Source organism: Sinocyclocheilus grahami, unplaced genomic scaffold (genome assembly GCF_001515645.1).
Source record: "Sinocyclocheilus grahami isolate Dianchi unplaced genomic scaffold, SAMN03320097.WGS_v1.1 scaffold232.1, whole genome shotgun sequence".
Lineage (NCBI taxonomy): Eukaryota > Metazoa > Chordata > Actinopteri > Cypriniformes > Cyprinidae > Sinocyclocheilus > Sinocyclocheilus grahami.
In genome coordinates, this window is record NW_015505411.1 from 944,513 (window position 1) to 957,054 (window position 12,542).

Sequence of the window (12,542 nt, forward strand, 5' to 3'; positions counted from 1 at the left end):
AACTTTATAGCTCGTAATTCTGACTTTATATCTCACAATTTTGACTTTATAGCTCGTAATTGTGACTTTCTATCTCACAATTGTGACTTTATAGCTTGTAATTGTGACTTTCTATCGCGCAATTGTGACTTTATAGCTCGTAATTGTGACTTTCTATCTCGCAATTCTGACTTTATAGCTCGTAATTGTGACTTTCTATCTCGCAATTCTGACTTTATAGCTCGTAATTGTGACTTTCTATCTCGCAATTCTGACTTTATAGCTCGTAATTGTGACTTTCTATCTCGCAATTCTGACTTTATAGCTCGTAATTGTGACTTTCTATCTCGCAATTCTGACTTTATAGCTCGTAATTGTGACTTTCTATCTCGCAATTCTGACTTTATAGCTCGTAATTGTGACTTTCTATCTCGCAATTCTGACTTTATAGCTCGTAATTGTGACTTTCTATCTCGCAATTCTGACTTTATAGCTCGTAATTGTGACTTTCTATCTCGCAATTCTGACTTTATAGCTCGTAATTGTGACTTTCTATCTCGCAATTCTGACTTTATAGCTCGTAATTGTGACTTTCTATCTCGCAATTCTGACTTTATAGCTCGTAATTGTGACTTTCTATCTCGCAATTCTGACTTTATAGCTCGTAATTGTGACTTTCTATCTCGCAATTCTGACTTTATAGCTCGTAATTGTGACTTTCTATCTCGCAATTCTGACTTTATAGCTCGTAATTGTGACTTTCTATCTCGCAATTCTGACTTTATAGCTCGTAATTGTGACTTTCTATCTCGCAATTCTGACTTTATAGCTCGTAATTGTGACTTTCTATCTCGCAATTCTGACTTTATAGCTCGTAATTGTGACTTTCTATCTCGCAATTCTGACTTTATAGCTCGTAATTGTGACTTTCTATCTCGCAATTCTGACTTTATAGCTCGTAATTGTGACTTTCTATCTCGCAATTCTGACTTTATAGCTCGTAATTGTGACTTTCTATCTCGCAATTCTGACTTTATAGCTCGTAATTGTGACTTTCTATCTCGCAATTCTGACTTTATAGCTCGTAATTGTGACTTTCTATCTCGCAATTCTGACTTTATAGCTCGTAATTGTGACTTTCTATCTCGCAATTCTGACTTTATAGCTCGTAATTGTGACTTTCTATCTCGCAATTCTGACTTTATAGCTCGTAATTGTGACTTTCTATCTCGCAATTCTGACTTTATAGCTCGTAATTGTGACTTTCTATCTCGCAATTCTGACTTTATAGCTCGTAATTGTGACTTTCTATCTCGCAATTCTGACTTTATAGCTCGTAATTGTGACTTTCTATCTCGCAATTCTGACTTTATAGCTCGTAATTGTGACTTTCTATCTCGCAATTCTGACTTTATAGCTCGTAATTGTGACTTTCTATCTCGCAATTCTGACTTTATAGCTCGTAATTGTGACTTTCTATCTCGCAATTCTGACTTTATAGCTCGTAATTGTGACTTTCTATCTCGCAATTCTGACTTTATAGCTCGTAATTGTGACTTTCTATCTCGCAATTCTGACTTTATAGCTCGTAATTGTGACTTTCTATCTCGCAATTCTGACTTTATAGCTCGTAATTGTGACTTTCTATCTCGCAATTCTGACTTTATAGCTCGTAATTGTGACTTTCTATCTCGCAATTCTGACTTTATAGCTCGTAATTGTGACTTTCTATCTCGCAATTCTGACTTTATAGCTCGTAATTGTGACTTTCTATCTCGCAATTCTGACTTTATAGCTCGTAATTGTGACTTTCTATCTCGCAATTCTGACTTTATAGCTCGTAATTGTGACTTTCTATCTCGCAATTCTGACTTTATAGCTCGTAATTGTGACTTTCTATCTCGCAATTCTGACTTTATAGCTCGTAATTGTGACTTTCTATCTCGCAATTCTGACTTTATAGCTCGTAATTGTGACTTTCTATCTCGCAATTCTGACTTTATAGCTCGTAATTGTGACTTTCTATCTCGCAATTCTGACTTTATAGCTCGTAATTGTGACTTTCTATCTCGCAATTCTGACTTTATAGCTCGTAATTGTGACTTTCTATCTCGCAATTCTGACTTTATAGCTCGTAATTGTGACTTTCTATCTCGCAATTCTGACTTTATAGCTCGTAATTGTGACTTTCTATCTCGCAATTCTGACTTTATAGCTCGTAATTGTGACTTTCTATCTCGCAATTCTGACTTTATAGCTCGTAATTGTGACTTTCTATCTCGCAATTCTGACTTTATAGCTCGTAATTGTGACTTTCTATCTCGCAATTCTGACTTTATAGCTCGTAATTGTGACTTTCTATCTCGCAATTCTGACTTTATAGCTCGTAATTGTGACTTTCTATCTCGCAATTCTGACTTTATAGCTCGTAATTGTGACTTTCTATCTCGCAATTCTGACTTTATAGCTCGTAATTGTGACTTTCTATCTCGCAATTCTGACTTTATAGCTCGTAATTGTGACTTTCTATCTCGCAATTCTGACTTTATAGCTCGTAATTGTGACTTTCTATCTCGCAATTCTGACTTTATAGCTCGTAATTGTGACTTTCTATCTCGCAATTCTGACTTTATAGCTCGTAATTGTGACTTTCTATCTCGCAATTCTGACTTTATAGCTCGTAATTGTGACTTTCTATCTCGCAATTCTGACTTTATAGCTCGTAATTGTGACTTTCTATCTCGCAATTCTGACTTTATAGCTCGTAATTGTGACTTTCTATCTCGCAATTCTGACTTTATAGCTCGTAATTGTGACTTTCTATCTCGCAATTCTGACTTTATAGCTCGTAATTGTGACTTTCTATCTCGCAATTCTGACTTTATAGCTCGTAATTGTGACTTTCTATCTCGCAATTCTGACTTTATAGCTCGTAATTGTGACTTTCTATCTCGCAATTCTGACTTTATAGCTCGTAATTGTGACTTTCTATCTCGCAATTCTGACTTTATAGCTCGTAATTGTGACTTTCTATCTCGCAATTCTGACTTTATAGCTCGTAATTGTGACTTTCTATCTCGCAATTCTGACTTTATAGCTCGTAATTGTGACTTTCTATCTCGCAATTCTGACTTTATAGCTCGTAATTGTGACTTTCTATCTCGCAATTCTGACTTTATAGCTCGTAATTGTGACTTTCTATCTCGCAATTCTGACTTTATAGCTCGTAATTGTGACTTTCTATCTCGCAATTCTGACTTTATAGCTCGTAATTGTGACTTTCTATCTCGCAATTCTGACTTTATAGCTCGTAATTGTGACTTTCTATCTCGCAATTCTGACTTTATAGCTCGTAATTGTGACTTTCTATCTCGCAATTCTGACTTTATAGCTCGTAATTGTGACTTTCTATCTCGCAATTCTGACTTTATAGCTCGTAATTGTGACTTTCTATCTCGCAATTCTGACTTTATAGCTCGTAATTGTGACTTTCTATCTCGCAATTCTGACTTTATAGCTCGTAATTGTGACTTTCTATCTCGCAATTCTGACTTTATAGCTCGTAATTGTGACTTTCTATCTCGCAATTCTGACTTTATAGCTCGTAATTGTGACTTTCTATCTCGCAATTCTGACTTTATAGCTCGTAATTGTGACTTTCTATCTCGCAATTCTGACTTTATAGCTCGTAATTGTGACTTTCTATCTCGCAATTCTGACTTTATAGCTCGTAATTGTGACTTTCTATCTCGCAATTCTGACTTTATAGCTCGTAATTGTGACTTTCTATCTCGCAATTCTGACTTTATAGCTCGTAATTGTGACTTTCTATCTCGCAATTCTGACTTTATAGCTCGTAATTGTGACTTTCTATCTCGCAATTCTGACTTTATAGCTCGTAATTGTGACTTTCTATCTCGCAATTCTGACTTTATAGCTCGTAATTGTGACTTTCTATCTCGCAATTCTGACTTTATAGCTCGTAATTGTGACTTTCTATCTCGCAATTCTGACTTTATAGCTCGTAATTGTGACTTTCTATCTCGCAATTCTGACTTTATAGCTCGTAATTGTGACTTTCTATCTCGCAATTGTGACTTTATAGCTCGTAATTGTTACTTTCTATCTCGCAATTGTGACTTTATATCTCACAATTCTGACTTTATAGCTCGTAATTGTGACTTTCTATCTCGCAATTCTGACTTTATAGCTCGTAATTGTGACTTTCTATCTCACAATTCTGACTATAGCTCGCAATTCTGACTTTATATCACGCAATTGTGACTTTATATCTCATAATTGTGACTTTATAACTCGCAATTGTGACTTTATATCTCGCAATTGTGACTTTATATCTCGTAATTGTGACTTTCTATCTCACAATTGTGACTTTCTATCTCGCAATTGTGACTTTATAGCTCGTAATTGTGACTATAGCTCGCAATTGTGACTTTATATCTCGTAATTGTAATCGTAACAGCTGAATACATCACGTCATCCTGGAGAGAGAGGAAAAATGGGATGATTGCACACACAGCATCACATCAATGTTACATAATCAACAGTAACAGTAAGTTTGTTTTCACCTGATTGGCTTGTTCTCTCTTTAGCTCTTCTCATTAGTGGTCACCTTTTCAGCATTTTCTGCTTCCTAAAACATACAACATCACACCAAACAAGTTTTGATGATGATTTTAAGTATGTCGGTTTTATTTGGTTGTGAATTTGTACCTATGATTCTATGTGTTTTATTCTAGGAGTACAGCCCCATTCGCTGGTCATTTAAACAGAATTTAGTCGGTATAGTTATGAGAAGAATGATTATGTGTGTTCATGTACCTCTACGTCTCCAGCATGTAAATGCCAGTAATGCCAGTAAAAGCACTGAGAAAAACACTCCCAGCAGAATGAAAACAGCTGTGGAGAAACAGAAATGGCTTGACAAATGCTTTTTTCTTTTTTTTTAATGTAGTACAAATATGGATAAATATTTCTCAATATGAGCTCATAAAAGCTCCATGCATAATTTTAAAACAATTAAATACAAACACTTGAAAGATAATGAGAAAACAATATTGTAACCAAAGCCTGTGACTTACATTGAGGTGTGTGATGTTGTGGAATCAGTTTAAGTTGTGAAGTAGTGGAGTCTTGTGTTTGGTGTGAAGGTAGATCTGTTGTTAAATTGATTGGGTGGACACAAGTTTTTTCTGTTCAGAAGCCAATAAGTGTAAGTGATAATATAACACAAAAAAGCATGTTATCTACAAGTTGATATCATTCTTCTAAATATTTAGATTCTTCGTAAAAACAAAATGAATAGCAATGGGGATCTGACAACAGAAATGGAAGAAAACTACCTTCAACATGAAGTACACGAAGTCTGACAGCGACTACTTGCTGAGACGAGACAAAACACTGATAGTGCCCTTGGTCCTCTGTGGTCAGTGCTGATACGTGTAGAGAAAGATTTCCTGGAGTGTTTGGACTGAACAGTTTGACTCTGTTCTTGTAATTCTCAATTTGTTCATTTGGGTCAATTTCTTTATATTTATTTTCTTTGAAATATTTCCACTGTGTTCAGGTTTAGCCTGTAGTTCAGTGCAGGAACAGGGCAGAACCACAGACTCTCCTGAATATCCAGTCACTACAGCTGTCTTTCTGTTCTCAACCAAATCACACCCTGAAAACATGATATAAATTATGTTTATATTATATTTCAGTTTAAATGCAAGTAAAAAAAATCCTAAAATGATTTCAGCGTAACATTGCAACCAAAAAAGGCCTGCATTGTAGTAAGTGCAAGAGAAACTCAAAGGTCAGTGGAAGTGAAATTTAAAGATATTGCGTCCTGCTCCAAATTTCCACTTACCTTTAACATTTAAGTCAACATACGTAATAATATTTGGTTCGGTCATACATCTATAGTAGCCCTGGTCATTCGTTCTGAGGTCAGAAATGAAAAGAGACCGATTTGTTGGAGAAAGTTCATCAGACAGCACACGTCTGCCGCTGTATTTCTCATCTTGAACTACTTGAATCCATTGATTTCCCTGCTGAAAGTGCCAGGTGAATGTCGTGACTGTAGACTGAGGGTCAGCACAGGAGCAGGGCAGCACAACTGAACCACCTGTGTGTCCTGCTATTCCTATTGTCTGCTGAACATCTGAAACAATACAGCCTGCAAACAAAAGAGTTTATCCAGAGCATTCAAATGAGCTTTACTGGAATATATAATAACCAGGAAAAATAAAAGCTGAAAAGATCCCTTCAGGGGTCCAAGCATCATTTAAACCTTAATAGTATTTAATGAACAACACAATGTTACTCAAATCTCATCAGATTTGGGTTATTATTATTAGTAGTAGTAGTAGTAGTATTCACAAATACTTTTTTAATTTGTTTGCACTACTTCCCTGTTTCAAACAGAGAGCCACACGGTAACACTTTCCATGAAGCCTGCATAATACATTATAAGGGTATTCTTAAGGCATTATAATAAATGCATAATGTATTATATAAAAAAACGTATAATACGTAATATCATCTCATGATTCATCATAACAACAGTTTTAATGCATTATAATATTTACTTATTTGTGCTTTTAAGAGTATGATGATTTATAACACACAATGAACACAATGCATCCACTTAATTTACAATGGATTATATTTCTCATAGTTATAATGTATTATACGTCTCATTTCTTGCCATTGTTAACTTGTTACTTTACTTAAAGCAGACAAAGACCACTTATAAATAACAACAACAACAACAATAATAATAATAAATATAACAATATTTTTTCTTAAACAGCCATAAGATCAGATATTTGATCAGAGGATTGTGTTATATGGCACATTTGCATTTAACCATATTTAATGCAATATCAGTATGACAGTAAGATAATGTGACAGTCTTAAATAAATAATGCCAAGATATGAGACTTATAATCCATTATAAATTAAGTGGATTTAAAATGGTGTTCATTGCGTGTTATAAATAAGCATACTCATAAAAGTTATAACCACAAAGAAGTACGTTTTATAATGTATTATAATTGTTATGATTATTTATGAGATGAAACAACATATAATTTTTTTAAATTTTTATAATGCATTATGCATTCGTTATAATGCCTTAAGAATACCTTTATAATGTGTTATAAATATGGGCTTCATAGACCTTCTGATTAATCACAAAACATAACATAAAATGTAAATTTAATAGGTTGTGTTTCCCTTCAGATCAGAGATGCATTTCAGTTGGAATGTCTCTCAAATTGTCTAATAATTCAAAGCTATGCAGATGTGAACAATCTGTAGTTTGTAGAAAAATTATAATTTAGCTATCTATTCCTGCCATCAAGCTTCAATGAATTATTATTATTATTATTACTGTCTTAAAGCAGATCTATATTCATTGCTCACTGATCTCACAATGAGTCCCCTTAAATAACGCAAACTCTAAACTCACCTGTACCGAAGTGAAGCATAAAGAGAAAAATATATAAACAGTCCCTCATGGTTCGTTTTACTGAGTCTGTCAACAGTGTCTTAATTATTTGTTTCCTCTTAGCTGTTACTCCTTAGAAACTACAACTTCCTGTTTCTTTTCTTATTTAAACAGTGTTTGTATTGAATTCTATCACTGACTGATCATAATTACCATCAGTTTTCACTGCACCAAATTTCAATAGGTGTATTATTTTAGTGCCACTTGCACTATGAATGACATTTGAGATTTCTGACCAATAGTCTCACAAATTGTTTAGATTTTTGTATCACACTTTTTTAATTTTATGTAATGTAAGCATCATAACAAAGTATGTATATACATTATTATGGTAGTATACACTTGTTTTAATAGGCCAGGCTTAAGAAGCAGCACTTAGTATTATACAATATGTACTGTAACTGTCTCAACCATCTCTACCCGGTGTTTGGTCAGAAGGAGCTCTTTGAACCTTCATGTAACCTTTCCATACCACAAAAGGTTCTTTATAGAAAAAAAAGTTCTTTAGATTAATAAAATGTTCTTCACACTAAGAAAATAATGGTTCTTTTAAGAACTGTTCGCTGAAAGATTCTCTGGGGAACCCCAAGTGGTTCTTCAATACATTGTTGTGAAAACACGCTTTTGGAATCATTATTTTAAAGAGTACAACTCACAATGCTTTCTAACAGTGCTCTGCACAGGCTGCATTAGAGGAAAAGGATTAGATCTTCACTCAACTGATCCACAACTGAAAGGTTCTCTGGGGAACCCCAAGTGGTTCTTCAATACATTGTTGTGAAAACACGCTTTTGGAATCATTATTTTAAAGAGTACAACTCAATGCTTTCTAACAGTGCTCTGCACAGGCTGCATTAGAGGAAAAGGATTAGATCTTCACTCAACTGATCCACACCATTGAGAAAACACGCTCTGAGGTAGCAGAGCTGATCAGAGCTCAAGAAAAGATGGAATATAGTCGAGTTGTGCGACTTCATGAGCAGCTGGAGCAGGAGATTGCTGAGCTCCACAGGAGAGACACTGAAGCTTTTAAACAAGGATAATAATGTTTATTTCCTAAAGGTAATTGCTACTTTTTTGCCATATACTGTATATTACTCTTAACACCTTTACATTTAGCATTTTTAAATGTAAAAATTTATTTTAGTAGTCTGAAAATGTGTAAATCTATCAGTGTGTTTGGTATTTCACTCTACAGCATTTCCAGTCTCGATCTTCACCATCTCCATCTGTGAACTCGCCCATCGTATATGTTTAGTGTATTTATATTATAAATTTGTGTACTACTTGTTTATTGTAATTGTAATTTATAAAAGCTCTCCTAGGGAGAGTGTTTCAAATTAGCTTCGGCTACAAGCACTATGGTACATGCATGGGATGATTGTTTTTTACATTTTCATCTATGTTTATTGTATCTGTCCCTAACAAATAAAACATTAAATAAATCGTAACTGTCAGTCAGCACATTAAACCTGATCTTGTGAGGAAGTCTCTTTCTGATCTTAAAATGGAATTACAGAAATTTGGCAAGGAGGAGTACAAAATTATTTCAAATGGTGATAGAAAAAGATATTTGTTCATAAGTGTACATAAGTGAAACGTTCACATAGATTAGCAATAATAATGCACTATTTTATCTGTATGTTTACAGTTACAAATTTTCAGTTGAGATTTCCTTTTGAGCCGATAACCAGTGAGGATTTTCTACAGTGTAAGTTACACATAATGTACTGTACATAAACTCACATAATGTTGTAAAACTGTGGTTCATATATTAAAAAATGTCACTAATCTGTTCTCTTCAAAGATAATGTACACATTTGTGGCTTTGTGTCTGCTTTTATCTCCAGATGATCAGAAGTTTACACTGGACATCACCACTGCACACGATGAACTCCGAATTTCTGAAAACAACAGAAAAGCAACGTGCCGTGAGATATCGCTGTGCGAACTGTGAACAAGTAGGACTGACTATTGTGTAATTTATATAAATTTATGCACTTTATAATTTGGTTGAATACTTACAGAGAAATCAAACAGAATACCAGTGAAAGAGATACCTCTTGATTATATTCTGAATTACATAATTCTATGAATCACGTATAGGCTTATATTCTTAATTGAAGGGATTGTTGAAATATGATACACCATAAATTAAGACTTAATGATTTTACTTAACCTATATGAATAATGACATTTGAAATATCATTCTTGGAAATATTATGCAATACCTTAATGAATTCTAATAATTATTCAATTACATAATAAAAACACAAATACCAACATGCTGGCCTTTTGTGCTAATTCTAGAGGTGTTCTTCACCCACAGGTCTCATTTTAACCTCTCAATTTGAAATGCAAATCTAAAATCTGAATTACTGTAACCAACCACAAATTCTCCATTAACAAAATTAGACCTATATAAAAATGTATAATTAAATTATAAAAATGCATACATCACTGATATCCAAAATAAATTAAATAAATGTTAATTAGGTTTCCAAAAGGTTGTTTGTGCAGTGATGCTATAGAAGAACCTCAAAGAACCTTTCAGTGAACAGTTTTTAAAGAAGCATTTTTTTTCTTAGTGTAAAGAAAAATTTTGAAAATCTAAGGAAGCTTTTTCCACCATAAAGAGCCCTTTGTGCAGTGACAAAGTTCTATGAGAGTCAAAGGTTCTTCATAGAATCATAGATGCCAATAAATAACCTTTATTTTTAGAGTGATACGATGTCACAAATCTGTAAACAATGGTCCATACAACAATTGGCTTATTTTTGTGGTTGTAATTCCCTTTTGTGAGTGTAAGTGGGTGTGAATGTATCTGTGTGGGTGGGTGTATCTCATGGTTTCTCCTCTCAGTCTCCCTCTGCTCATTTTTTTCTCCACACTGACATCACTGGAGTTTCCCCTGGTCTTGCAATCTCTGTGCTTTAAAAAGAATGAAGAACCAGCTTTTCTGAGTACAACGCTGACAGACCAACCAAGCAAAACACTGAAGTGAGAAACTGCGCTGAGGAGACTTTACAAGACCATTTAAAAGTGTACTGACACGCTGCAGTTTCTTATAGTTGGACATAGTTTAACTAACAGACACAATGATTATGGATCTTGAGAGTCAGTTTCTTGACGAAGGAGTGCTGCCCTTACCAGAGGTGATGGTGTCGAGGAGGAAGGCCAGCTCCTCAAAGTCAGGCATCTGGTGGGTGGCTGTGGCCCTGTGTGCCGCAGCTGCTGTCTGCTTCACGCTCTACAAGGTGACTATCCTGACCCATAAACATCATGCATGTCATTCTTAATATGCCATTTCAGGCACATATTTGTGCACTTAATGTTATGTTTCTTGTTCATTCTAGTCTCAGAACAATCAGGAAGGTGGAAATGGTGAGTTCAGACCCTCAGTTTCATATCCCTTTTTTCCCCATTCACATCAGATAATGTGATTTTCTGTTAAACTAAATCATCTTATATGAGTTATTTTGTGTTTTTCCCCATCAGAGCAAAGGCTCACATTAAGAGATCATCTTTCAAAAGAAAATGTTCCTTCCAAGGTTGCCATCCATTTATCAGGTAAGCTTGATTCAAAATTGGTAAATGAGCGGTAAACAAACACTACACATCACCTCACCTCAGAATGCATTAAAAGTTTAAGCAGCTTTGCACTGCTGTAGGATATCGGTCTCGAACAGACCCAAATAAACTATGGATTCACCACTGAACTATTGAACAGACATTCCAGAAGAATCAAGGTTCCCCTCCTAACTGTTTGCAGTAGGGATGCACCGAATGTTCGGCAACCGAATAAGCGAAAAGACCAAATAAATTGTACCGAACAATGATATGACGCGATCAAATAGCAACCAGCGCAGAGTGAGAGGCATGCACTCTTTATTATGCAGCACACATGTCAGCAGTGTGGAAGCATTTAAATTGTCGGAGAAAGACGCAAAAATCATTACAAGCACCAGACAGCGAGAGACTGTTTAGGACTGCATCGCATGTCTTCAATGAGAAGAGGAAGGGGTGATTGTTGCTGGTTACTGTATGCCTTAAACAATTAGTAAATTCAATTCAATTCAAGTTTATTTGTATAGCGCTTTTCACGATACAAATCGTTGCAAAGCAACTTTACAGCAAATTAGGTTTCTACAATATTTAGTAGTAGCTTATCAGTGGTGACTGTCAGTTAATGTACATATTGCAGAAATGTATGGAAAAATCAATTAAAGACGTAATCAAACAGACGATGAACACTATTAACAGCAATGATTATATGATGCAATCAAACTTATAGCAAAATTTGGTAGTTCTGTATGTTGTTTCATGGTTGGCATCATCTGAGGTCCTCTGAGGGGTTGGCATCATCTCTTCTCAGGTGATTTGGATCCAGATTGAAGCTTGTGTAAATCCCGTGGCAAAAACAGAGAAACAAATAGAGACATAATTAGCATAGCTGCTGTTTCAACCAAGCAAAATTGATTTGTTGTTAGATCCTGCATTAAATTTATATTTTGACCTCACTATTCGGGGAACAGACACAATCTTTATAGATTGGACAGCGCAAGTACTTCTATCATTTAAACAGGTAGAACAAAAGTCATCATAGCAGTTATTTGAGAATTGGCTTACTAGTCATATGGTGCGTAGCGTCCTGGAGATGTTGTCCGACAGGAGTTCTGCTCCGACTCTGCTGGGGTGCAGGCCATCAGCGCGAAAAAGCCTAGGACGCTCCCAGAAAAGATTTCAAATATCAACAAAGAGCAGTTTCTGTTCTTTACACCATGACAATAACCATTCGTTTAAAGCAAAAAGTCTACTGAACCTTTCGTGTCCTCGTCGATACGTGGGATGTGCTGCGCACCGTCTCGATCAGGCTCCTGAAGTCCATCTTCAGTGTCTCTGTATGCCGCAGCTTGGTATCGTTAACCCCGGCACGACCGCTCCAGGGCTCTCGTCGCCCTTCAGGATCGCGGGTATCTGCGCAGAAACCCTAACCCTAACACGAGCACCAGGGAAACAGTGGGTGTGCACTTTACCTTCAGCTATC

The 12,542-nt window shown here is 35.5% G+C and overlaps 1 protein-coding gene and 1 pseudogene across 2 annotated transcripts in view; one reads left to right on the plus strand and one right to left on the minus strand.

Moving 5' to 3' along the window:
- The window catches only part of LOC107597453 (tumor necrosis factor-like), a 21,295-nt gene that overhangs the window by 1,627 nt on the left and 7,126 nt on the right, over window positions 1-12,542 (plus strand). The window contains exons 1-6 of one of the 2 annotated variants that reach the window (XM_016288517.1): window positions 8,376-8,557; window positions 9,147-9,206; window positions 9,346-9,456; window positions 10,437-10,752; window positions 10,852-10,879; window positions 10,994-11,065. In XM_016288517.1, coding sequence (XP_016144003.1) covers window positions 10,594-10,752; window positions 10,852-10,879; window positions 10,994-11,065 — 259 coding nt within the window. In that variant the 5' untranslated portion in view covers window positions 8,376-8,557; window positions 9,147-9,206; window positions 9,346-9,456; window positions 10,437-10,593. Of the gene's footprint in view, window positions 1-8,375; window positions 8,558-9,146; window positions 9,207-9,345; window positions 9,457-10,436; window positions 10,753-10,851; window positions 10,880-10,993; window positions 11,066-12,542 lie in introns of those variants that run through there. The other variant, XM_016288518.1, reaches the window with a different exon arrangement.
- LOC107597469 (uncharacterized) lies at window positions 5,108-8,740 on the minus strand (annotated as a pseudogene).